A 27,985-nucleotide genomic window follows, 5' to 3' on the forward strand; every position below is an offset into this window, starting at 1 on the left:
TTAGTCACAATATAAGTGAAGCTTTTCTGGTAAAAGTAGGGTTCACAAATTTAACCTTTGTATTCTTCTGAACATTTTTGAACATTATAAGAATGTATCACGCTTTGAATTTATGTATTTAATGTGCTTTGCAAAGTTCTATTGCAATCTTTAAAGATAGCCTATTCTGTAATTACTGTTATTTACTGTTTTATTTCACAGAACAAGTTCCAACGTCTCTTGTCTAACAGGATAGCCTACTTCTATTGTCACTGTATGCTCATTGGATTTTTGCTGAAAATAGATTTTTGCTGATTTTTGAAGAAAAAATGAATGGAAATGGAAACTATTCCACATGCTTCTGTACATTTGTTGATAATACATTGAATATTAAAAAAATGTTTTTGCTGACTGTTTTAATGAGTCCATTTGCCTATGAAAATGCTGATCTTATGCCATTTTATGCCTGTGTCTATTTTAAAACGCTCAGTCTCTCAGCAGAATTTGATAGGACAACAGTACAGGAAGAAACACTTGATCCAGCACAGCTTGGAATGATTTCTGCTGAAATCAGTGCCAACAGCCTCATTTCTTTCCATGAGCCATCTGGCAATCTGACATAGACGTATATATATATCTAAAGGTCCAATGCTTATTTGGATTAAGATCGATTTTAAATCAATTGCCTCTGTGTAAAAAACACTTATGATTGTCATGAAATTAGAGGCTCACTGACCCATTAAAAAAAACACATTGAGGTTTCATACAGTTTGTCTTTCTCAGTGTGACCAGATTCAGAATCTAAACCCCACGCATCTGCAATAATAATTTATAATTTAAAACAAGGTCAGTTCAGTTTTAAGATAAAACAATTGCATAAGAGATTCTAGATCTTGTATGTAGTTTTATCTGAACATACATTAGTGATTAAGATTAAAGCTCTGAAAGCAAAAGAGCACCCATTTGTACCTAATTTGCAGTTTATGAAAAGATTAGTAAAGCACTCATATTGTTGCATAACATCAGGCCTTGCATAATGTTTTTAACATTTAATGCCAAAAGCTATGACTATAATAGCCCTGATCCAATGGCTGGGTTTAGTTGAATAAAAAGCTTACCCTGGTGATTCTATATACACATATTGAGTGGGGTTGTGCTTTCAGAGATTATAAAATCATAAGTAAAAAAATATATATATTACTGAATGAATTTCAAGTTAGGTTAAAATTAATGTAAATGACAAGCTATATTTTAGTCCTGTGGTCACCAGTTTTTCCACCATATTTCCAAAAATTTTTTTGGGATTTTAAATAGATTTGTAGTGTGACAATTTACAAATAAAAAAAGTACAAATAATTATGGAGGTCATACAACCTGATGTAATAATGAGCAAAATCATGTTGGCATGTGCTTTCTTAAAGTGAATATATTATGGAAAGAACAATCCAAATGAATGTAGACCAGAGCAAAGGGCAGATGTGCACAAACTAGATAGGAGCACTAGTCAATAAATGTGATTGAAGGACTGAGAATGGAAATCTTGTGGGATTGAACATCTGCTTCAGGCTGACCTGAAAACTTTCTGCATCACTCCGCACCGACCAGTGATGTAACACCTGTCAATCATGCAACAGTTTAGTCAGATGCTACCTAATGATTTTCAATCTGTAAAGAAGTTGAGTGCTGGCAACCATCCATTAGGCCCATCCAGGATGGACAGCTGACTGTTGAAAAAGTAGAAGGTACTCATATGGATCTACATGCACACACTTAATGTGTTTGCATAATCCTTTTGCAAAAAGATGCCACATTCTTAATCCAGGATTTTTTTTTTAAACGCAGAGGAGCAAGTCTCCATGTGTTTGATGATTATAGAGGGCTTATAAATTCTAGAAAAAGGATATGCCATCTCCCCTCAGAAAATGTACTGTATTATGTTCTGCAATAAAACACTTCATTCCTATAAACCAACAACAACAGTCATATCAAAGGTTTTGCAATCCATTGTATGTTTAACCCAGAGAAAACACGTGTTTACAGTTTGCAAACATTTAATTGTCATTTTCGATCCTTGAAACAGATGCTAAACAACTTCTCAGAGAAAAAACTCATTTGTCCTGAAAAGACTGGACGTGACATTTATCGATAAAATACAGTTACAGTGATACAATAACGGTCGAGTTAAACAAGTGTAATTTACACAGCGTTACCTTTTGCTTTCCTAAAACACAAAGTGAGCTGAACCGCTTTGGACCTCCAACATACGTACGTTCATCTCTGCCTGAAAAATGCTTCACAGAAGTCAATGAGATGGCAGAAGGGAAAACATCTGTTGTGTGCTCTCAGCTTATCAAACATTTATACAGTCTGCCGGTTCGAGACGCGTCCCAAATCTGCCATAAACCACCTCGGTCTGGAGGGAGATCCCATTAAAATAATAATAACAATAATAATGCTGTTCGATAACAATACAAACACAGAAAAGACATTAAATGTGGGTGACAAGTACAGCTTTTTTTCCTGTTTTGTATAGACAAAGCTAACAGAGCTTGATTTTTGAACATTAGCATAAAATATGGAAACTCGAAAAGCACAAGAATGATATACAATACACATTTCATGCGTGCTGGGATTGAAAAATAACAAATTTAAACTTTTATTGAACATTTGTTGTCATTTAACACTCAGATAACATCCTGATCTTCTATCTGAGGATTCTAAAGGTTTTCATCTGATGTTACTATTTCCCAGTGCAGGGCTGGATGTCCGGGAATCAGCAGCAATAGGAGACGGCGGTGCAGAGGAGACAGATGAAACCAAATACATCATCCTTTAACTCTCTGTCTGGTGGACCTGGTGTCTGGGCAAAACTAATGGCATGTCATGACGCCTGATGGTATATATTAATATCCAGAGAGCACCAACCACAGGATGAGCTTCAGCAAATGAGTCCAGTGCCTCCGAGTCTGGGCGACAATCTCTTAGAGACCTCAAACGCCAAGAACACGTTCAATGCCTCAATATCAATAAGAACAAGTGCTGTCGTTAGTTTAAACAACTAAAGCCAAGAGGAGTTTCAAAAGCTGGATGGCTTTCATCCCTTTTCTGCCATTCATTCATGAGTCATGACGTACCTACCAAACCTTCAGTCCAGATAACCAGCTCAGATATGTTATGAGCAGCACTGAAATGATCAGTGGATCATCTTACAGCACTCCACACTAACGCTGTTCTCCAGTCTTTCATCTTCTAAGTGCATTTCAGGCCTCCACAGTTTCTAGGTCTAGCGCTTCTGAAGATAAAAGCAACAGTCTAGACTAGTTCCACATGGCGTAATGTGAGTGTTCATGGAGGTTCACCTCATTCTCCTAATTTATGTACATAGTTGACTGGAAAGGAGCCACTTCTAGAAGGTTCTCCCTCTATGTGGCCCACCTGGGAGGAAAAGAATGAAAGATGTTGAGGTCTCGACATCAGTTTGAACCGTTTATGGAAAATATATTCAGTTACTGTAAAGCCTGTTAAAAGCAAGCCAGGTAAACACATGGTGTGTGTGTATGTGTGTCAGTGTGAGAGAGTATGTATACTTACCCACCAGTGTGGGTCATCAGTTGCTGTCACTATGATGACCTCGTTCTTAAAAAAAGCCAGCTGATTGGCACCAACTGATCTGCAGTCAACCAACGCTCTGACCTTCTTGGGTCTCTCCCTTAATGAGATCTAACACACAGAGAAAATCTCAGCATCATACACTTTCTGACTTTGAAAAGGGTTACACAGAAAAACCGGGCATCATATACTACCTGACTTTCAAACTTTACAAAACACAACCATCTCATGCAGAAACATACACCTCGTTGCTAGAAGATGCATGACAAAAGACTGGATGGAATCATAGTCTCAAGCTAAAAGAAAAATGGAGTCTGCGCGCTATGCAATTTTCGGTGAAATCAATCAACTCGGGGTGGGGAATCTGGGCAAAAGTCGTGTGGTGTATTCCAGCTTTTACATATACAAATTTGCATTCACAAATGAAGGAATAACAAACAAATACAAGTAAATATAATATGTAAACATTAAGAAGAAAAATTTCTCATTTCTCAAAATAAAGATCATTGCATGACATTTTACCATGGCATTTTTGCGTGAGCGAGGTGGCGGCAGTATGACTGGCACGCTGTTGTTAGCATTAGCTGGTGGAGGTGTATGGTTGGGAGCTCCGCCCACTGGACTGCAGTAGAGTTCCTCCTGACTGCCAGCACTCCCTGGAGCCGAACTCTTCCCTTGACTCCCGCTGCTCGTGCGGCGATACGAGGTCGTCTTCTCTGAGCTGCAGATAAACATTTGAATTATATTTGACAAATCATAAACAAATACAGATTTTAATGGATGCTACACTGAATTTAGTAGATGTTCACATGGAAATCATATAAATTCTCCCTATCATTATATTTCATTAACATTTGATATGACATAATTAATAAAAAAAAATTCCAGCAACTACTAACTAGTGTTTAAGATGTAATACAATAATGAGGAAACTTCTGGCTGTGTAAGATAAATGTAGTATAGGATTACAGTTGCTGTGTCCAAAATCGAATACTTCCTTACTATATATTATGCAAAAAACAGTACGCCAAAAGAGTAGTATGTCCAAACTGGTAGGTCACAATATGGAGTATGTAGTTCGTCCAAATTTCATTCATACTACCTGTATTCATATTATATAGGGCATACTTTTTTAACAGTCGCATAGTAAATTCAAATTCATATGTAATACCTACTCAGACAATACGCGATTTCGGACGCAGCGAGTGACTAACCTGACGGGTCCTCTCTGACACTGTGGTGAAGTGGAGTAATTTTTGCCCTCTGCCCCAGAGGAAGGTCCCTCCCAGAACACCGTCTGTCTCGGTCCTTTTGACGGTCCAATGGTGTGAGAGCGTGCTGATGTCAGTCCAGAGGACTCGGTCACAGGGGACGGGGTGCTGATTCTCTGAAAGCAGCCAGTGGGGTGGGAACTCTGGCGGTAGGGGGCGTGAGTCTCTGGAATGGAAACCGAGATCTGAGGATCTGAACGACCTGTGGGGACACAATTTATCTTTGACCTTGCTGTGGTTTTTCTGGGGTTTCTACACATTTCTCATATGCAAAGGAGGCACAATTCAGCTTCTCAGAGAACATCTAATTCCAAAATTCAAGACTTCAGGTTTCAAAAGTCAATTAAAGATAAACATTATCTCACCTCTCTGTATTGCTTTTGCTGGCAGGGGAGGTGGCATGGAGCCACCAGTGGGGGCGCTGTTGTTGGGTGGATTTTCATATAGGAAGTCAATGTTCTCATAGGTCCGGGCTGGACTGCTTTTATTCCAGTTTAATGAGCAGTGCCCATTGCTGCCAGTAGGAGGCAGCGGAGACCGTGAGCCCTTAGGATGGGGACTCACCTAAACAAATTTAATGAACATTATTATAAAACACAACAAAGACATCTACTTTAATTTATTATCATCTACTGATTCACTCATATATTCATAATGTTAATTTTTTTTCATATTGCTGAACCTGAACATGGCTTTTTCATTCGGATTCTGTACATTTTAAAACAAATAAATATTATGACTTCAATTATTTTATTATTAAATTTGAAAAATGCAAAATAGAAACATTTTCACTAGTTTTTGCAAATTGCTCAGATACCACTGTACAAATTATAGTGAAAAATGCATATTGTATGAAATAGTTAATGTCATTACAGACCCTTTCGTCCAGATCATCTTCACTGTCATACATGTCCTGTGGTGTCTCCCACGGGTACTCAACATGGATCTGAGAGTTAAACTTCCCATTGTGGGCCAATTCCAGCTAAACATACACACAGAGAAAATGTAAGAAATTCCAGAGACTCACTTTTGACAAGACTAATATTTCACACTAGCGTCCTATTAGAGAGAGCAAATCCAAAAATTCAAATACAGCTCTCTATTTATTGTCAGGTTCCTGAACCTGGTTCTTCATTTGCCAACATTGTATTTGCTTTATGTGATGATACTATTATTTGCAGGGAAGGTGAGGGGAAGTTCCTAATGAAAACATTGTCATATGAGACTTCAGGATATTAAACAGGATAAAAATCAACCTAGAGGTAATATCTCTACAAACACATGCTCACATACACAAACACAAAGCAATTCAGCTGTTTTTTGTGCAATATATGATACTCACCAGTTCGATACACTGCATGTGCTGCAGTCTCTTGGCGATGTCAAGAGCCGTCTCACCCGCTGAGTTCACTACAGGACATTCAGAACAATGGAAGGGTCCAATCAAATGTCTGTTGGTCTATCAACCTTTCTATCTGTCTGTTTATCTATCCATCCACCTCCCCAATCCATCTATCCATCATGTTTAAAGTTGAGTTTGTGTGTATGTATTATTGTATACCTGTGTGCAAAGCAGCCTTTGCTTTGAGCAGAAGTTTCAAACACTCAGTTTTGTTATATAATGTACAGTAATGCAGAGCTGTGTTTCCTTCTGCAGTTTTCTTTTCCAGACAGCCACTGAGAAACACACACACACACACACACACACACACACACAGAGTGGTCAGCTGATGGAAATCCTACTGGGTGCTGACAGATCTGTGACACTAGCAGATTTCTCTCACCAGTTCTGAGCTAGAAAATCCACCAGAGCCAGAGAAGTCTTCTCAGAGAAGCGCACAGCTAAGTGAAGACCGGTCTCCTTCAAGTCCTGTGAGACACAGAAGAGAACAAGATAAAGTTACTGGCTGCTGTCAAGCGGCCACCATCTCGGCGAAACGTGCTGTTGGATGAGGAGCGATGGAGGAGATTAATGAATTAGACGGTGAGTTAGTGTACAACAATTTTCGAATTGTGAGTACATATGTGTGCTAAATTAAAACGTTGGTTATTCAGTCACTGAATCATTCAAGTAGAATTCGCCAAACACCACACACAAAACAAACTCAAACACAAGTACAGCAGTCATTACACAGCTTGTGTTCACTTCCTGAGTGGGCCGAGGAGAGGGGAAATCTGATTAGAGACGGAAAAGGGAGATGAAATACAGAATTACAGACAGAGAGAGAGAGAGAGAGAGAGTGAATGATGTGTGATTAATGACATCTAACCACACAGATGTCTTGTTTCTGTTTATACAGTTCAAACTGATTAAGAAATGAACATCTATTTAGCTTAATCACAGGGAGTCTCATATGACAGATGAACTTTTCTGAAAGCTCTAAACATCTCAAGAGCATGTTTCTAAACCTGATGATTTTGTTATCACTGTGGATGCGGTGTATGTGTGTGTATGCTGGGATTGAGTGGTCTCACCTGTCCGTCAGGTGTGGCCACTGGTTTAGACAGGTCCTCTCCCTCTGCATAGAGCTGCAGCAGTGATGTGAGGTCTTTGCTCCTCACAGTGTCATACACATGGTACACTTCAGAGTGTTCTTTTGGGAGGACGTAGCGGCGCTCTGCGTACTTCGCTACAATGTACTCCTTCCTCGCTGTCCTGAGATGCACAAACAAAAGCAAAATATGTTTAAGACGAGGCTGAGCTACTGGTAAAGTGACAAAATGTTTTTGTATGAATAATATGAAGCAATATATCTGAACTGCACACTAGGACTCACATGTCACTTTTTGGGAGGGGCTTGATTGCATCATTGGGTAGGTTGACTTCCATGATGTCATTAAACTTAGCATTTCCAATACTCACTGCCAACTGTGAACCAAAGCACAACTAATAAACAGATGTTTGCAGCAAACATACAAAACTAACAAACAGAAATTTGAACATTGCATTCATGCATCCAGCTTGATGTTTGGTAGTTTGCATTATCTGTAATTACCTAATAAATAACAATCATGCCATGTGTGCAGAAGCACTTGCATTATTTTGCTTTAATGTCAAAGGTAAAAAGTTCATAATGTACAAATGCGCAGATGAGAACGAGTCACTTGTGAGTAACTGCTGACTCAGTCCCAGAGGATTATGGGTAAAAATGTGATTTTTAGCACAAAAAAAACAACAACAGTAAAAGTGCAGCTAGTAAGTCAATAATGGACTCAAAGAGAAAACTGAGCTGAATAATCTCTTTCAAATTTATGAAATTATATGTATATAGATAGATATACGTACGTGTGTGTGTGTGTGTGTGTGTGTGTGTGTGTGTGTGTGTGTGTGTTTGTGTGTGTGTGTGTGTTTACCAGGAGCTCAGAGGTGCTCAGCACGTCGAGAGTGAGAGACTGAATTCGTGAGTGATGTACTCCGAGCTCCCGATGGATTCCTGAACACTCGATACAGGTGAGGATGCCCAGGTTAGTGGAGAGCCAGGTGGGATCTAAACAGCACATTACACTTTATTCAAAACATTTCTTTGTCAATCTTTAACACCTTTTGCAGACTAATTAAATGTTTTTCAAGAGCTCTTCATAATGATGATGCAGTAATTCTGATGAAAAGAATTCTGCATTGCTTAAATAATGAATTAATCTAATAAATAAATAAAATAAGAAATACATATGCAAACATAAATACAGCTTAAATGTCTCTCTCTCTCTCTTCATCATTTTGATTTGATTTAGAACATAACACATAGGATTTCTATATTTGTAACACTGTACGTGGCCATACATCTCATGTTTAAATATGTGAGGCACAGGGCAGTGGAATGAAAAAACACAAGGTATAGATTAGAACATATTTTAACTTGAATGCCGCATCTTTAAAATGCTGTGTCATGCGCAAGATGTTACAAAAGACGAGTGCAACGATCAACCATGCCCGTCTAGCATGTTTACATAGAAAAACAATGGAAATGCTGCGCAATGGAATGCAAAAACTCGTTTGGTGTGAATGGCCACAATCAAGCCGTATATAAATGCATTAGGATCCTCTAGTCGAGACCTGGGGCTCCGCAGTCGCAGCAGGCCTCATTGCCGGGCAGGTTTCTCAGGCCTGAGATGACAGCTCGGACGAGTTCCTGCAGACCGCTGTCCTGAAACTGGAGCTGATCTCCACCTAGAGCCGTGTTCAAGGCCTCCTCCTTACTGTTCTGCAGCACGGACACCCATCTGGAGGAAGTCAAGTCACCTTTATTTATATAGTGCTTTATACAATACAGCTTATTTCAAAGCAGCTTTACAGTGATAACAGGAAGACCGATTAAGAGGTTACAAAAAATATATTCAGATGTCTGCCTAACAAATAGTGACCTTTCAGATACATCCGTCGTGTCTTTAACATATTATTGTCTTTATCTTTCTCTTTCCTTTTTTATTCTATCTCTCATCTTGAGGAGCAGGTTTTGATCCAGCATGTCTGTACATGCTGCTCTGCAGTATGCGGTATATATTTCTCTGTGCTAGGGTAAGTGTATGTGTGTCTGCACTTACATCATGCATTCTTGCTCGTCTTCAGCCTGGAAATGGTATGTACGATTGTCTGTAAGAAAAAATGAAAGAGAAGAGATAAAAGAGATAAATAGAGTTTATGCATTAGGTGGGCCTCTGACGCAGTAAGGAAAACTATTTCCTTACCTTACTATTTTCCTAAAACTATTTCCTTATCTACATGAAATAAACAGACAAAACGGTCAGAACTAGCCACTCAATACACCTGCTTTTCATGATCTACACACACCTACACACCTAATTCTCAAAACTTTATTTACATACTTCTGAACACCTACATGCATGAAACGCCTCGCCTGGTTAAAGAACTATATTTCACATCAGATTTCCGTGAATGCATCACATCCAGGTCAGTTAAGCCATCAGCACTGAATTATTTCCAGCCATGCATGTTCAATTCATCCCTGGCTAGTCCTTGGATATCTTCAGAACAGCATACTATTCTTATTATTCCTACAGTATATAGAGTGTCAATACTGTACATATTAAGCAAACACATTATCAAAATGTGCATTATAAAACACACTGCACATCCCACAATGCAATGTGCTTTCCAGTGAAGTGAATAAAGCAGATGTAATTGTATATGCAATTAAGGCAGAGGATTTTTAGTGCAAATAGTGAAAAAGTGAAGATAGCTGTAATTTCTTTGCAGTGTAAATATTAGTTAGATGCTATTTAGCCTATTTACTCTTTGCCAGCAAAGCGGGCTATTTGCACTCAGCAGTGTTGGGGAAAGTTACTTTTAAAAACTAACTAGTTACTTGTTTGTTTTTTAACAAAAAAAATTTTAAACACAAATGCGATATCCGATAAAGTCGTGTGAGAGCAACGTCGCATACTACTGCTTAAAATGTATCATGGAACAATGCCTACTGCTTCACTTACTACTTTAAGTGTATACACTGTATACTGCACAATATTTATTAAATAGTAAGCTAATTTTCCATTCCCTAGTTTTACAGTCCTTACCATACTATAGCTGAGAGGAAAAGGGTCAAAGGTCAGAGATCAACTTACGTGTAACTAAATCAAACGTTCTTTTTTCCTCAGGGTTGGGTCGCACCTGACATGTCAGGAGGTTGAGCTTTGCGGGTGGTCTATTGATCTGAGAAAGAAAGAGGAGTTATAACATGCTTAAAAGGCATTCTCACTATATAGTGCATTCTGTATGTGGTCACTCACTAAATCAAATGCAAACAAATCTCACTTGCAATTATGGTGTGTGCAGGATTAATGCTAGAGATGTGAGTTTATGGTTGCTAAATCACTGAAGCTGGAAGCACACACAGACAAAAGTTTTGGTTTTTGACAATGTGGATGATTCCAGATGAAACTCCTTTATGTGTTTTGGCCTGTAGTTTGTGGTTCTGAAAGGAATACATGAGCGATGACTCTCTCTCATACGGCATAGGAAAATTTGATTGCATGTCCTGAATCTCAAATAATTGTTCTAGAGACTCTTGGAACAGAGAGTGTTTTATAACTAATGTTGGTGTACTATTTGTGTTAATGAAACAATAATCACATAAGAAAGAGTACTGTTGCCATGATTACCATTTAGAAAGATTCAGCCATATGATTTTATAGAGAAGGTTTGTAAACAAAAAGTTAGAGTACTTTGTAATGCCCCGCAGCCAATCAGATTCAAAGACTGATATATTATAAAAAGTAGTATGTGTAACTGGAAGGTGTTGAGCTGTGCGTTTGTCTCTCTTAAATCTCACCGTGCTGTGAGAAATGGTGAGGCAGCCATATTTAACCCCACACTTCCTCTTCTGCCAAACCTTCCTGATCCTGAAACACAACGATCATGAAAACCTCTGACAATCCACATTAAACATTCATCAATATTACCTTCATACCAAGGTTTATTACAAAGAAACATTAAAAATATGCTTTGAAATAACAATGGGGTGATTGGGGTCAACAGAAAATGTATTAATGTGAATTTTCAATATTTTATACCAATATAAAAGCAAATTACTTTTAACTATTTTTTTTCCCTCACACAGACGAAGTCATCTAATTTGGGGGTCCATGGCATAGAAATTTTTTTAAAATGTATAGGGTAGATCACCATAAAAATCATGAAAGCAGAAATAACTAACAGTAAATTAATTCTATTGGCTCAGCAGCCCACTATAGTAAAGTTACAATCAATAATTAAATGACAACAAAAATGGTGATGATATTTATTCTCACACTGATCAAAACCTAAGTATTCTGGGTGGATGTGGGCATGTGTGTGTTGTAAGCTGTAGTTTTAAAAGAGTGTAAGTAAGACTGTAGAGCAGCAAGAAACTAAACCACATTTAATAGACAACATCTGTGTGAGAGGAACACTGAGACAAACACACACACACACAGCTGTGGGCCTGAAGTCAAAAAGCTCAAACTGAATCTTTATGCTACTAACTATCTGTGCTCCATGACTCTCTCAGGATATTATAAGTCATTCCTTCATTTATTTTGCTCTCAGCTTAAAAATAGGAGCATATATATCATTACACACACTGAAAGCTGTGTGGAGACTGTTTCCTGAGGAACATACACTCAACCCCATGTGACTAAATGCAAACAGGAGCTGAATACTACATCATGTCTGGAAAACCTTGAATAAGTTCAGGTAATAAAAATAAATAGTTCCGACTGTTGTTGTTTTTGGGGAGGGTTTGTGACCTTCTTAACTTTGGGAAGTAGACAGTAACGTTTAACTCACCCATCGCTCTTCTTAAGAAGGAATCCAGATTTCTCTGTGCCATATTTCTTATTGCCTTGAGGCTGGTGGATGCTATATCCATGGCCAGAGTTCTTCCTATTTAGAAAATCCTGGAATGACACAGAACAACATAATTATCATCATCATCATCATCAACAACATCAACAACATCATCATCAACTTGCTGAAATATAGTCTTTAAAAAAAGAAGTGGTGAATTCAGGGAGTTTATTTTGGAAGTTACCTCTTTGCCGTCCACCTGTAGTTGTGTTCTAAGTGAGTCGCGCAATTGAGAGAGCTGCTTTACTTCTTCGTCCTGCTCATGTCGAACCTGTGAACCAATAACAGAAAAGTGACATGCAATGTAACCAGTCTTGGTATTGGTTAACATAAGTTATACACATAAACAAAAACACATTTGATGACGGAGAAGTTATAGATGACACAGACTACAGGCTTACACTGGAATACATCCCTCCACCATTTTGTAATGAAGTCCAGGACCAAACCAACACAGCCAGAAATCTTGCATTGCTTAAAGCCTGTTGAAATTATGGCTTTGGCCCCCAGAAGAAAATTCCAGCAATTTCTTCTACCAATTTCCATTAAATACTTTTTTTTAAGGAAATAATTCCTCTCGGAAAGCTGGCTTGTGGTCGTTTCATTTTTGAGTTTCCCTTCCTTTCATGTGCTTAATGCTGATTTGTTATGATCAAAGGAGGACAAGTTGAAACGGGAGAAATGACACTTCAGAAAAGTTACCCAAACCAGATCTGTTATAAAACACGATCATCTCAACATCATTTCCACATGCCCCATCCTGCCTTCTCCTCATAGTAACAACAAAACGACAAACTTTAATACAGGAAATATAATTTAATGAACACTGTTATTGTTGCGTGATATTCACTCTAGACCGGATCATATCTCTTTACAACCATGACCAGACAAGCCTTGCAGGACAGGGTCCATGATGCAACTGGGAAACATCAACTGATAAATACTGAATATGATGTTTGTTTTAAAACAGATTTTGGTTTATTCTTAAGGGAGATTAAAATGAGACAAATCTAAAGAGTCTGGATGCAATTATTATAATAGCTGGTCTTCAAAACTTTGTGACTTTCCTTGCCATCTACTGCCTGCATAGGCAGCTGGTTTCTAAGGGAGTATCCAAACTGTCATGAAACCACACTTTTCAGAACTCTTTGTTTCATACTTCTGTGTAGTGAAAAGTGACTCATGAAAGCAACTTAGCTTGCTAAGTTAGTGCTATAGTCTAATTAGCATAAAATGGTAACACTTTAATTTAAGGTGACGTAGTTACAAGTTAGTATATGTACTTACTATAGTAAATACTACAGTAAATTGTGCATAATTAAAAGTAACTAACCCTAAACCAAACCCTAATCGTAATTTGACTAAGTGCAATGTAACTACGTCACCTTAAAATAAAATGTAACCCATAAAAATACATAGCATACATAATGTAAAGAGAAAATAATCAACTTTTAATGTTTTTATCAAAAAATTTTAGTACTCATCGAAATGCATTATGGGATTGTTTCTCTGCAGAAGATACATGCAATGACAGTTTTTAAAGAAGAAAAATGTTGCTTACTTTTTGAAACAGTCTATGATGTATTAAAATACCGTTGAGATGGGCTGCTTTCTAGATTTTTTAACAAAGCTAATGTGTTTGCACTAACAAAAAAAGTTACCTGATATTAAGTAGAAAAATTCATGAAACGTAACAAAGAAACTTTCAAACTCATTGTACATGCCAGACTAGACATGTAAAATCAAATGATAAAGTGATCATCTTCCTTGAAAGGAATTTAAAGATTCTTATTTTATGCTACGACTATATGAGTCATGGGTCATGACTAACATGAGAAGTGAGATCTGTTTAAAAACATGGGAGGCAGGTGTGTATGTGTCTGAGCAAATGATCTGCCTTTCTGCATCTTCCAAAAAAACAAACAAGATAAGCCATTTTATCTACTCATCGCCACTCTAAATCTAAGAGGAAAACAAAACAAACAGCCGAGTTAGAGCTGCTCTTCATGATCCAAAGTCAAAATTTATGAAATGTACTAACATTTTAAAATACATTGAGATATTCCTGAAACACACATTGTAAATATTTAGGTGTGGGAATCTGAATCTGTCAGATAATGGGTTTGACAAGTCTATTACCGTATGTACGGAGGCTGCTAACTTCTCCACAAATGGACCAAGATTCTCTGCAGCCTTCAGTCCATCCTGGAAAAAACTGAGAACACACAACAGCAGTGTTTAGCCATCTCAAATGTCAATGACATCAATACACACACCCACAAAGCCACAGCAATTCAATCCTTACAGAGTACTGTTCAGTGAGGAGCAGGATTAAATCTTCACAGTACAGTTATTCATATTAGTCTGTGATTCATATACTGAACCCAGTATTACAAGGGGCCTTAAGACATGGTTAAGCGTAGTGTAAAAAGCCTAGTTTTGTACTAAAGCCAATTTAGGTTAAATTTGCATCTGAAAAGGAAGCTGGTGCTTCTGTAGGATGTGAATTAGTTTCAGACGTACTTAATTTGGGCTTGAAAGTACTTGATCAGGCTCTGCAGCAGATCTGGACCCTGACGAACTTTCAGCTCCTGAATCTTCAGTAAATACTGTCAAACAGAGAAAGAGAGAAGAAAAGAAAGTCATTTGTCAGCAGTCAAAGGTTAGTCCCACTCTTGTGTCTCAACGTTGTGACTCAATTAGAGTTGCTGCTTCAGACTATGATTCGATCCAGTCAGAGATTTTTAAACATTTGATATCTTGAGCCGGTTTTAGAACACACATTGTAGAGGTGGAAAAGGAAATCCATTCAAATAGATGAAATTTTACTCTATGCATATAGATTAATGACGGTCACAGGGTCAGTCAGTTTTGGAAGAAATAACGCATGTTTCCATTATAAAAAGAGAGCAAAGTGGAGACATCTGGAGCTCTGCGGCTGGGAAAGGGACACTGAAAATCCCCCTCTCTTTTATTATTCCTCCACTTCACTCCTTTCCTTATTCTTTCTATTACCACAGCTGGGTTCAAACGGCGTAGCCCAAATTCCCCGCTAACTGCCACGCACACAGTATATGGAACTAGGACATGTTGCCACCGAGACATGTGGAGTGAGGTCATCAATAACCGCAGATACACACACATGAACACAATGTGGTCTCAAAAAGGACTGCCTCTCAAAAAAACACCCCAAAGCTTCTTGGTTTTTTAGGTGACTTCAGACACCGCCACACACTTACAAAATTTGCAAAGTATGTGTTTAACACAACAGAGAGGTTAACAAGCTGAGTTAACCCAGGAATGACCTGCTAAGGCATGCTCATACAGCTGTACTAACCGCACTTATTCTCCCTGAGACGCGCACACAATGTGGTCTTGGTCAGGTTCATTTTGCACACGTTTCATAGTCTGTTAACTGGCCGCCCTCCGAACAGCCTCATATACCTCACACATCTGTAGCTGGAAGTTCCTTCTTTCTCTTTCCATGTCCTCCACTGTGTCTGTCGATTCCAACCGGATCAGCCCATACTGTTTCTGTTTCTCCCTCTTTTCTCTCTCCATCTTCCCCCTGAAAAGCCAAAATGAAAAACGGAAAAATAATATAATGAAACTCAAGTTTAGCAGGTGGACTTGTCTTTCAAACAAAACCAAGTGGTGGTCTTGTACTAAATGTTATAGAAAGTTGTGTACGAGGAGAAAAATCTGACTCTGAAACTCACATTTTAGCATCATAATCCTTCCAGCTTTTCTCCATCTGCTTTTTCAGCTCCTGAAAGAGAAAAAAGATAAAGTGGAAGGCAGTGTTAATATATATAGTATATATATATATACACCCACCACACACAAACACCCAGTGCTTTTGTATATATAAATCACACACATGATAACGTTTACTTTGTGTCACACTAAAAACTTCATGCAATAGCAAAGGCCACTCCACCTCATTGTGGAAAATTAATATTGTGAAAGCCATAATATGAGGGTGTGTATCAAAACTTGATCTCAGAGCCCTGTGGTACATCTCCACTCATCATACAGGTTAAACGCATAAAGAAAGGTGTGGTGCAGCTACTGCGTATCTGACATTAGAAAACACAATACCCCAAACAAGCCACATGCCAAAGACAGCTACAACACTTCATCCAATGAACAAAACAACATAACACATTATTGTGGTCTCTTGAAAGGAATGAATCTATCTTCCTGATCTTTATCAGCTGTTTAATTGATTTCAATTATACTAAGCTGGGGTATAAGGTGAGGTTTTGACACATTTAGTCCAGTATGATGTTGCTGTGTGACGCTGTGTGACGCAGGTGTCTGTTTCACTCACCAGCCTGCTGTCTCTCAGCTCTGTCTTCAACACATTCTCCAGAGGGAAGGAAATTATGTTGTTTAGGTTTTGCACCTACAGAACACACAGAAAGAACACATAAAATCAGGCAGTCACACACTCAAGAGCAATCAGGTTTGCAGAAACAATGGAACAGAGACAGAAACCAAAAAGAAACTTATTTTTCTTGAAAGTCGATCAGAATGTAGTTCAAATGTTAATGTAAACTCTGACTCCCTTCTCAATAGTGAGTGCTCACATTTTTACCTGGCAAGACATAACCCTCCCTATAAAGTGCAGTCTGTAGGTACAAATGCTCGCAAACCAAAAAATGCAAAAGTTAAACCTCTGTTTGGGATTTCTCCTTGGCCAAGCACATTAAAGTGCTGAGCAAGTATAAATCTTCCTTAGGAAAGAATGTGTGAGAAAACCCACACCAGGACGAGAGAAGAATCAGAACGATTCATTTCAAAACAAGGACAGCCTTTTTGGACATATGAAACATTTTGCAAATGTACTTTCAAATACGGTGACCAGGAGGGGACATGTTCGGTTCACTTAGTTTTGTCGTGGCCACAACATATAAACTCGTGGGAACGTGATAATTACATTATTACATATTTACACAACGGTATATTCATAATTTATTGATACTCCATTATACTTCTTTTTACTCTTAAATCTTCCTTTAAAAAAAAAAAGAAGAAATTATTCATTTTAATTTTACATTTTTATGATCTACATTACATTACCAACTAAATTTTCATCATGTAATTTGTAATCAGTAACGGACTACAATTTGCAAGTAATCTACCAGGATTGAGCATTATATCGGCCACACACTTTTACACTCAACATTAAAGATTAAAGACATATTATGCAACATACATGAATATAAATTTAAAAAACGTAACCTCATTATGGTGCTGGATATGGATTTATAACCTTGCAAAATGGATGTAATACATATAAATCTTCATGGGCTTCACTCTGAAGGAAAGTTATGGCCCCCACAAAAGGGCGCTAAATCAAATGGAGTTTATTTTCTTAGCAGAGTTTCTGTTGTATTTTTTAAGCTGAGGTTCCTGTCTCTGGTGATCGTTTGATTGACAGCTCAGTGGTCAGACGCTGTCCACTCATGCTCTCAGGTCTGGTATAAATTACCATCACCATGGAAACTATCAGTGGGAGGGATCCGGGCTCTGTGGTTTGAGAGGCCCTTGCCTGCAGCTGTTGAACCCCTGCTGACACACACACACACACACACACACATGCACACGCGCACAAACTCAAAACTACCTCTCCCAGTCCCCTGTGTACTTTGTACAGCTGGAAGTCTGTTTCTTATTCAGAAATATATCGAGATGACAAGCCGCACAGACACACACAAGGTGCTTTTTGAATAATAATACTGGCAAGTCAGACAGTACTTAAATATTTTCCACTCAAATAAGGTGGAAACTCTTCTTGTTGGCCTTGAATTATACAGGTGATTTCCCATCTACGCTTCACTGAACTTTATGCTGCAACTGGAAGATGTTCCTTAAATAACTAAATTTGTGGTCAACCAATGTGGTTGTCAATGACCAATGTGGTTTTCAATGACCAGTATTGATATTTAGAGAGCAGGATGGGTGATGTTTGGGTGTGGGAATGTTTAGGCACCTCACAATCCGATCTGATTCTGTTTCTGAGAAGCAGTTTTAAAACATTTCTTGATCTACATTTATTTCGTATTGTTTCGAGTTTACCAGCTTCAAATAAAAAATGTATTTGTGCATTTTTATTAATTTACTTGTATAAGTACTTTTTAAAATAATTCCAAATTACTATTAAATCAAAGAAAATCGCATGTTAAGAATTATTAACTAACTACAGTAAATACTGCTTCAAAACATACAAGCAAATAAAAAGTAATAAAGGGGAACAAATAAACATTACAAGCAATAAACTAAAAGGGATTTCAGTATCAGAGTGTTTTGAGTGTCTGAAAGTTTTATTTATATATATATGCAGTATAACATTTTTCTTTGCTGTACAGTACTGGCCTTTAAGAAAATTGGGATAAAAAAAAAAATTCTTCTGTATTGTGTCCAGTTTTAACTCAAGATGGCATCCAGCTCACCAGGTTCTTGAAGAGTGCAGTGATCTCTCGCGTGAACACAGCCAGGTTCAGGAAGCCTGTGGAGATCTCATTATTATCCTGCGTCAGGTGACTGTTCCCTAGATTCTCCAGAACCTCTATGTACTGATCTTTATTTTCCACATGACCTGGGAACACAACATCACACAATCAGCATCAAGTCAATCATGTCACTGACCTTTCTACAGATAACAGGATTCATTAGAAGTCAATACGAAACTGAGTTTGTGGCCCACTTCTTTTCCGTAGTGTGACATTTCCATGTGAAACAGGATATTGAATAAAAAACAAATGTAGGGTGGGACTTTATTTTATCCATCAGGAACTGACTGGTGGACACTACCATTCAAAATTTGAGGTCAATATGATTTTTTTATGTTTTTGAAAGTCTCTAATTCTCACCAAGGCTGCATTTATTTGAACAAAAATACAGTAAAACCATTAATATTCTGAAATTGTATACTTTAAAGTATAACAGTATATCATATGTCACTGTCACTTTTTATCAATTTAATGCAAGGCAAGCACAAACACTAATTTTGATGCTACAACTCTGTAATTTTTCGTAGTGAATTTTTAACCTTTATCAATGTTCTGAAACCGTGTGACCTTAAAAACCTCACCGCATGATCAAATGAATAGAGGAAAACAGGATTTTGAGATACAGAGCAGTGAAAATGATACCAGCTGAAGCACAGTGAGTTCCTGGCAAGAATACTAAAAACACCACAGGCTCCGACTGCACAGATCAAGGAGCTCTCAGCTCTACTGCTATTAAATAAACAGGTACACTTAGACAAGAGCCAAAGCAAAGCCAAACCATCTTCACTTATGATGATCACAAGTATTTGTGGGAACACATGCTGTGCTTTCCAAGGGAACGTCCCTGAAATTAGCATACTGCGCTATAGCTAAACATTTTAGCGACACATTTTCCTGAATTGAAATCCTCTGTTGTTGCTGGACATCCTACTTGTGTACGTCACATTGTTTCTGTAGGATAATGGAGCCATTTTTTTACTTTATTTAAATCCTACAGGAGAAGTTTGAGCAATGGCTTTGCAGTTAGTGCACATGCTCCAGACATGATGGTTTGATGCTAAAGTGGGAGATGCAGGTTCAATCAGGCCTGCGTTATATCCTGATTCAATTTCATCTGAATAATTTCCTGTAAAAAGGACACCACAAAAAACAAACAGGACAAATTAGCATGCCAGCATATTGATTTTTACGTCAGGAAATCAGACTCTGTAAATAGTCTGGGAATGTAATATAATTTCCTTAATAAATAGACTAGCATGATCTGGTTTTGGGTTGGAATAAAAATGTTTTTCAAGACTAGACAGGAGATGAAAAAAACGGAATTTATCAGCACTTTCCGAAAAATGACAAAAACCAAGGGGATTTTTTTTCTGAAGTTAGTTAATCGAGTGTCTAGCTGACACTTCCTCTTCTGTGGACTTCAATCAGCAGTGTTTTTCCAGTGAATCAGTCTGGCTCAACAATACCGCACTTTACTCGCAGCCGCCAACACTTAGAGGACATACCTTCCCTGATCTGGAAACAGTTTTATTCTCTCCAGACAGGCATCTGTGAGCACTTTTTGTGAACACTATTTTAATTTGTATTGTTTATTCATTTCTTGTATAAGACCATGATCTGTTCTAGAAACGGTGGGTGAAGCCCAAATTAACCTTGACACAGATCCTGTTCCAGGGGTTTTAGAAAATTGTCCCTTAGATCAACACTTTAAAGCGCCTGCCACATCTGTGTTAGTGTGAGCGTGTTTTAATCAACATTTAGTCCACGGCCAACGGCTCTGTTTTAAACTGTGACACTGTTAGGTTACAGATATACGCACATATAGACTAAATATACAGCTCTCTAAATCAAAACCTTTACAACCCACCTGAATTAAACATGAAAATTTTCACACAATAGCAATAACACCACAATGCTGAGAAATTTTACGCCATTAACATTTTTAAATTATACTGTTTAGTGCAATAATGTTGGCAACTCTAAAATACTAAACCTAAAGAAGAAGAAAAAACGGTTACTTGAAAAAAGAAAAAATGTAAACAATAAAAGAGTGAAAACTACTGAAAACTTAACCAAATCAAAAAGACAAATTAAAACCAAAATAGGCACATTTTATCACACTAAATAAAAAATGTATAACAATGACTTTAATAATAACAAGGAAATTCAAATTAAAACTTTGTTTAAAAGGTTTATCCAAATCTCTCCCCGAAATATAAACAACAATAACAGTGACCTTAGTAACATCACTAATAAAACAGATGTTTTCAGCCCAAAAATCTCAACAGATTCTGGACTCAAACACTGGTTTCTAACCAGGATGAATAAAGAGTAAAACCTGCTTGATGCAGAACAGATAAATGCACCAACTCTGAATCACTGATATGAAAACAGCATTCACAACTTCTCACACACAAACAACTTTATCCTGGCACAGCGAGAGGGATGAGGTGAATCATCAGGTTCAAGTTAGGACTCACTCCAAAACTAGTAAGTTTAGTTACACCACAAAAACACAGGGGCAGGAAATTGAGGCCCCTCAATAGTAATGTTACCGGAATGAGACATCTGACTTCAGTTAAAAGAAAGAGAGAGAGAGTGAAAGAGACCATGAGGGGGGAGATGATTAAACATGTGGGGTCTCCTTTGCGTTTAACTGAACTGTGACTCACAGAATTGAGAAATGGGGCACGCACCCTCAGAAATAAGCAGCAGGCAGATCTGAGACATGCTTCCCAGAAACCATGATCATTCCAGTCAGTACTTTTTTGTAAGCGCCACACAACATTATAAATTGTTTGTGGAGCAATTTCTTATTTAAGAGTATTTAAGAGAGAAGGAGCAGATTCAAACACAGATACTCCCCTGTTATTTCAGTGTATGGTAAAGACACTGGTCAAATCATGTGATATAGTTTCAGCATACATGCAGACAAACTGCTTACAGAGGGGTAACCGGTAGCCACATGCGTCATGCTGCAGGATGGACAGAATAAGGCACCGAAACTGTATGTTTAACACAGCGTAGGGTCATTAGGAGACCATAAGAGAACTCTAAGGTTAAACAGTAAAGCTTCAGTGGCTGTAATTTTCTACACTCTGACTCAGTGTAAAAAAACAGGAAATCTGCTCTTTTTATAGATATTAGTAGTTTTGAAGTCAATGCAAGTCTGGGCCCCAACTACTGTCATCTTTAATTTGTGTGACAGAGAGAGAGACTAAGAATGACCTCACTGTATTTTTTAGGGAAATGTGTTTAATTTTTTTTCCACAAATTCTGCAATACTTCAACATCTGACGTAATTTAATTAAGCATGTTTATGCCATCATGAGCCGACGGTGATGTAACTGTCTGGGAGGCTTAAATACTGAGTGATAGTGAACCAGACTTCCTAAAGATCTCTAAAAATACATATTTTTGCTTATGTACTAGACCAGTGGTTATCTAGGTGGCCTCAGCAAACTTCTAAGGGGTCCTCAAGATGACTAAAATAAGACAAAACAAGCATTAAAATGATTTCATAATTTTAAGTGTGATTTCTAGACCTGGGAAAGTCATGTAAATTAATAAAATCGGGCAGAAATTGTGTGTACAATCATTATCCTTAATCTTTGTCCAGTAAATTATGAACAATAAAATAAATTCATTGGATAAAAAAATAATGGGATCCCTGAAGAACATTCAGCTCTTAAAACTTCTGGAATGACAGAAACTAGGAGTTTTGGGCCTTCACATATTGTTGTGGACAATGGGGGCCTTGGAGTCAAAAGGGTAAAGAATCACTGTACTAGACAAAACAATTAAACAAACTAACAAAAGAAACGCCAAGAATATAAGACTGCACTCACTGAGCCCAGAGTTGTGGATGGCCTTCACAATTTTCTTCATCCTCTGTAGAGACATCTGGTCCTGCTCTAGAGACTGGCGTAAGACAACAGAGAAATGAGAATAGACATTAGAATAGAAATTCATCACTGGCCTCAACACCAACTACACTCTTCAAATTAATCATTGACAAAAACACAAACATGTTTATCTTGTTGCGGCCAGGGCAACACTTGACTTTTCTTACAGGAAAAACATCAGAAGAGTTGTCAAGCAGTCTTTCTATCACGTGTCACGCTGCTGTGATGTCAGAACCGTGAGCTGTGAAGCACAGGTGAATCAAGCCTTACGAAATACAACAATGACTAATGACTCAGAACAGACACTATTTACAGTAAAGAATTAGTGCAAGAGGCAGAAAGAGACACACCTCCGTGGGAATTTAGTTCACTGAGTTCAAATATCAGTGGTTTATTGAGTGATTTGGTCTATTAGGATCACATCAGTTGTTTTACCTCTTTGGTCAGAAAGAGTCTGTCCCCAATGTGAACCTAAAACTTGAATGTGTATATCATAGGGCTTGTTTACACCTGGTCACTTCATGTGTTTATACTGATGGGATAGCCTAACTATCTGATTTGTTAAAACGGTTCCATTTACACTTGGCCACATAAATGTGTCTCGGCAAAACGGATATAAATCAGATCTTCCGCAATAGGAGAGAGTGTGGCAACAGCACTGGTAAGATTATTTAGTCACACTACTTTTACATTAGAATATGATGATTCATATCTGGCTATAACATGTCATATAGCCTCTAACATGCTTTCACACATTTATTTTCTTACATTTTGGGAGGAGAACAAAATTTACATATTTGTTTTCAACAACCAGATGCATTTACACTTGTCCAGTTTCGTTTGGAATGAGTCTCAAACATCCTGAAGTGGTTTGAGTGATTTTTAAAAAAGTGTTTCGGAGGGTATTAACACCTGGTCATTTCGCGATCCGATCAGAGAAAACGCATGAAGTGACCAGGTGTAACCCCATAATGAAGGAGTTTTAAACCATCTTGAGTTTACATACTGACGTCTGCTGCTGTCTGATTGTTTAGTCTGATCAGTGCTTAATAAATCAGTGTCAAGACAAAGCATTCTTTGGTTCTGTTCTGTTTTATTTCTGCCTGTAGTTTTTTGGGCAACATCCCAGACTTATGGGATACAGTGATGTATAACAGAATCTCACACGCTAAACACCAGATAGGTTAACGTTTTTAGACAACAGACAGACATATGACACACACATGACTTCTTGTTTACATTATTTAGTATCCGAATATTTCCTCAATCTACATTCTTTTTTTTTTAAAGAAAAAGCTTGTTTGTGCATGCCCAGATTCCAGAGAAACACATTATGTCCTGCTATATGCAATGTTTACTTCCTTGTGTTATTTTCCCCAGTTTACTCGTGAATTAGTCCTAGTCCTAGTCCTAGTATGAGGAAAACCCTGAGCAGTGCTTCTTTTTTCCCCTTTTTTCCCCTTTTTTTGGCAAAACTATTTATCAAGTGTTCTTTAAACAACACTGATGAAACAGAGGGAGGACAAAACACTTCATCAAAAGGACACTTCCCACATACACATCTAGTACCATCCAAAAAAAAGGTATGCATTTTAAGTACGTAGTAAACACATTTGAAAGTGCCCTATTGAGCGTGTTTGTGGTCATCTCAGGATAACAGTTTTCTCAAGAAGTTTTATCACCACTATATCTAGACTTCAAAAGTTATGTGTGGGTTTGGAGAGGACTTAAACCACATGATGGGTGTCAAATGAACAGTAGAGGACTTGTTTTTACAAATTGTTTCATGAAACTACAATTAGCTTTGATTTACCATCCGAACAAACTGATTCACTAAAACGATTCAATGGTTTCTTTAAGGCCCAGTGAAGCATATGACTTTTTTACATATTTAGTGAAACGCTGTTGTACATCACAATTTTTGACTTGGTTAAACAATTTAGCAAATTCAGTTTAATCCTGTAACTCCAATCATGCTCCTAACTGTTTTTGTGCCAGATAATTACCAATAAATTAAAATTAAATCATCTGATTGTAATGTTTTTAAAAAGTTATTGCCTCCTCAGATAACTTCAGAGTACTATACTGTTCATTAGTGGCTTGTAGTGTAGAACGAAGTTTTAAAAAGAGAAGCTCGATCTAGTCTTTTCCGCCAATTCTTATGAATAATGGTATTATGAACATCAGTACAAACAAATATTCAATATGTTTGCATTAATGGAACAATAAATACTGACATAATAATTAGGAACCTTATGAGCGCCATGAGGCAGCAGAATGGCAACATTAGGGCACTTTGTAAGGTTCACTGCCCCTTAAACACAATGCCCTAGCTTAGGGGTGTCTAAACTTGGTCCTGGAGGGCCACTGTCCTGCAGAGATTAGCTCCAACTTGCTTCAACACACGCCTGGAAGTTTCTAGTATGCCTAGTAAGACCTTGATTAGCTGGTTCAGGTGTGGTTCATTGGGGTTGGAGCTGAACTCAGCAGGACAGTGACCCTCCTGAGTCATTGGACAGCCCTGCCCTATAGCCAAATAAACTCTAAAGCACCAGTCACTGTAGCCCCAGTAAACTGATGACACTAGATATGTGACCCTGTTAGGATCATACTACGCTCAAAGGGAGTGAGGACAGCCATAAATACATCATATCTGCACACACACACATATAAATACAAACATAAACAAACTAAGTGTTATGTTTTAATTCGAGTATCAAGTATAAATTCAATTTAATTCCAGGGGTTTCATTCTATCTGTGGCCTCCTCCTCCAGATCACTCAACATGTTGCCAGCCTTAGCCAGAGTTTCAGCAAATGGAAACATAAACAAATTTTGTCTCTCAAACCCAAACAAGCCTTCAAACGCTGACCTTCTTAAAAACACACTCAGTTACACAAACATATGTTGCACCTGGGCATTAAACACCACTTTGAAGCTTTAGAAAAGACTGTAACACACTCATAACTTGATATATTTGCACAAGTAACCTGGACATACATGTCATATCCACGCCATCAGGAACTGAGGACTGAATTTATAATCCTGAAAAAAAAGAAGAAAAAAAAATACTACCACACTCTCTGACTCATTTCTGATGAAGTTACTTCCAGTCTTCTCTTACTGTGCTAATCATAAAGAATTGAACAAAGGATATTTCCACAAATACCAAGTTTCCAAGTGCTGCTTAAAGGGATAGTTCACTACAAATGTTTATCATTTACTTCTAAAACTACAGTTTACTCATCCTCATGTCATTCCAAACTCAATTGGTTAAAGGGGTGGTATAATGCCCCTTTCACAAGATGCAAAATATGTCTTTGATATCCCCAGAGTGTGTACGTGAAGTTTTAGCTCAAAATGCCCCACAGATATTTTTATATAGCATGTTAAAAGTGTACATTTTTGAGGGTGAGCAAAAACGCACCGTTTTGTGTCTGTCCATTTAAATGCAAATGAGCTGCTGCTCCCAGCACAGAGGGTGGAGCTTCAACAGCTTGCACTCACACAGAAATGCACTGAAAATTTCAAAAACTTTTAGCCTTTTATGTTCAAACCAGAGTCAGACAATGATGGAGGAACTCAAGAAGAGGTGACAACATGTAGAATGCAATCGGACTTTTCTGAATGGTTAGTTGATGAATTTATGTAGCTTCTTGTCTTAAATATACATCCATGACTTTTAATATTTTGGCTTTCTTCACTATTTATCTTTGTCTTTCTTCAGAAAAAATATTACCAAAATCAAAAATTTGAGCCAGGGAAGTTTCTGAAATTTGCTTGATTTGACACGGAATTACCCTATATTATTAACAATATATAGCCTATACATACAGTTTTAAATAATCCTCTGGCATATTGGAAGTTTTTTGAGGCCCCCTAGTGGGTCCTGGCCCCCTGGTTGAGAACCACTGCTGTAGAGAACTGCAGTTTCTGAAACCATTTCCCATGAAAAAGGCGGAAATAAATGAAAGGCTTCCACTGTCCCGACATGCCCAGTGTTATTACTTGCTGGCAGTTTCTCTTTTCTCTATCAATTTCCACACAAATGCCTGTAGATGAGCTGGCAGCTAAAGACCCACATTAGGTTTATAAGACCTGTACTGACTCTGTTATCAATCCTACTTCTCTTTAATTATCTATATTAACACTATTCCTCAATGAAATGATGCAGTTGTTAAGAACTGTGGGGTTATTCTGTGTTTGTGCCCATGTAATTTCAGTCTCACTGCAACAAGTCCTATAAAAGCGCCCTGAGCAAGTTAAGCACTTGAAAACAGTGTTTTTTCCTTGTTGTGACTCCTGTGCCATCTCCTGTCTCCTAACCACAACACGAGCCCATAAATGTGCAATGAGGCATTCGAACCACTAGTGTTTATAAAAAAAGATTCACTAGCAACAGGTTGCTAAAAGGCAAACGGTCAGTTCTGTTGTTCACACTTAAGAGACAAGTAGCCTAGTTCACATTACTTATAGCCTACTAGCCTTTATGAATATGGACATGGACCACTAACCTTGACAACCAGATGTGTAAAATTACATTTAGTCTTTCCCCAGATTGTCCTCAGATAAATTATTGTTATGGATTCAAAGGTCGCCCTGACTGAAAACAATTTAATAATTAAAAGATGGACCATTTTATTGTCCTGCGAACTGAAGTAACAAAACAAAACTTTCATTAAGTTCGGCTAAATTCTAAATAATACCATCTTTCTCATATTAGAATATCTTGAAATCTGTACAAGTAAAATGTTTCCTGTGTCAAGAGATTTTCACATAGATTGAAGGACAGGGATTCACTCAGGTGTTTTCCTCCTCCACCTGCACACAGGTAAACACCCTTAACGTTACCTCTTCGAGTGTGGCCACGGTGCTCCGACAGTCGCTCATTTTAGACTGAAATCCAGAGCTTCCCGGGGACGATAGGTCCTCTTTCGCCAAAGAAACGAAATCCGAGATACTTATCTTCTCCGGCATGTTTTTAACTGAACCAACCGAGGAACTTAAAATCCCAGCAAACGTAGTGAAAACAAACACCTCAAGATCAAGCAAAGTGCATCTCCATTAAATCCTTTAAATCCACAAGTAAGCGTGATTGCCAAAGCAGGGGAAATAAACGTTTCATATCTGCAACCAAGCGCGAAAACGTGGATCTTCTCTGTGCTCCGCCGTGTGAGAGAGTCGGTAAAGTTTCACTGCGCCCTCGGTCTACTTTTTTCCCTCTTGGTGCCGCGCGAGCGTTCAATAGCGCGTGCCGCGTCCAGATTGTGAGCGAGAGGGGAGGGAGTCATTCCATCATCACGTGGGAATGTTTTTATTCACTGACGAAATGAATAGAGCGCGCAGAGAAAGAATGGTTT

At 38.0% G+C, this 27,985-nt stretch overlaps 1 protein-coding gene across 2 annotated transcripts; it reads right to left on the reverse strand.

Annotated features, from left to right (window-relative positions):
• Positions 1-2,226: 2,226 nt before the first annotated feature.
• On the reverse strand, positions 2,227-27,898 carry asap3 (ArfGAP with SH3 domain, ankyrin repeat and PH domain 3). Of its 2 annotated transcripts, none has more exons than XM_079853479.1 (26): positions 27,477-27,898; positions 22,568-22,640; positions 18,660-18,805; positions 16,535-16,609; positions 15,921-15,970; positions 15,646-15,769; positions 14,725-14,810; positions 14,341-14,416; positions 12,386-12,472; positions 12,142-12,251; positions 11,147-11,216; positions 10,440-10,527; positions 9,402-9,450; positions 8,914-9,080; positions 8,214-8,347; positions 7,637-7,728; positions 7,335-7,515; positions 6,644-6,729; positions 6,421-6,536; positions 6,202-6,269; positions 5,737-5,841; positions 5,225-5,423; positions 4,803-5,025; positions 4,111-4,309; positions 3,571-3,699; positions 2,227-3,414 (listed from the first exon to the last, which is right to left on the reverse strand). In XM_079853479.1, exons 1-26 carry the CDS (start codon positions 27,600-27,602, stop codon positions 3,340-3,342), a joined length of 2,934 nt encoding a protein of 977 aa, XP_079709605.1. In that variant the 5' UTR covers positions 27,603-27,898; the 3' UTR covers positions 2,227-3,339. The 2 variants fall into 2 exon arrangements, with proteins under 2 accessions (XP_079709605.1, XP_079709604.1); XM_079853478.1 differs by having other exon boundaries at positions 4,803-5,061.
• Between the last annotated feature and the right edge of the window lie 87 nt (positions 27,899-27,985).

This window comes from Squalius cephalus (assembly GCF_949319135.1).
Source record: "Squalius cephalus genome assembly, chromosome: 20".
Taxonomy (NCBI): Eukaryota; Metazoa; Chordata; class Actinopteri; order Cypriniformes; family Leuciscidae; genus Squalius; species Squalius cephalus.

Excerpts from the sequence above, each read along its gene's own strand:
- asap3 (XM_079853478.1), bottom strand. The coding sequence starts at position 27,602 with ATGCCGGAGAAGATAAGTATCTCGGATTTCGTTTCTTTGGCGAAAGAG. Across the intron at positions 16,610-18,659 it reads CTGCACTCTTCAAGAACCTG|GTGCAAAACCTAAACAACAT; the intron begins GTGAGCTGGATG and ends TGTGTTCTGTAG. Across the intron at positions 6,270-6,420 it reads AAAGGCTGCTTTGCACACAG|TGAACTCAGCGGGTGAGACG; the intron begins GTATACAATAAT and ends AATGTCCTGTAG.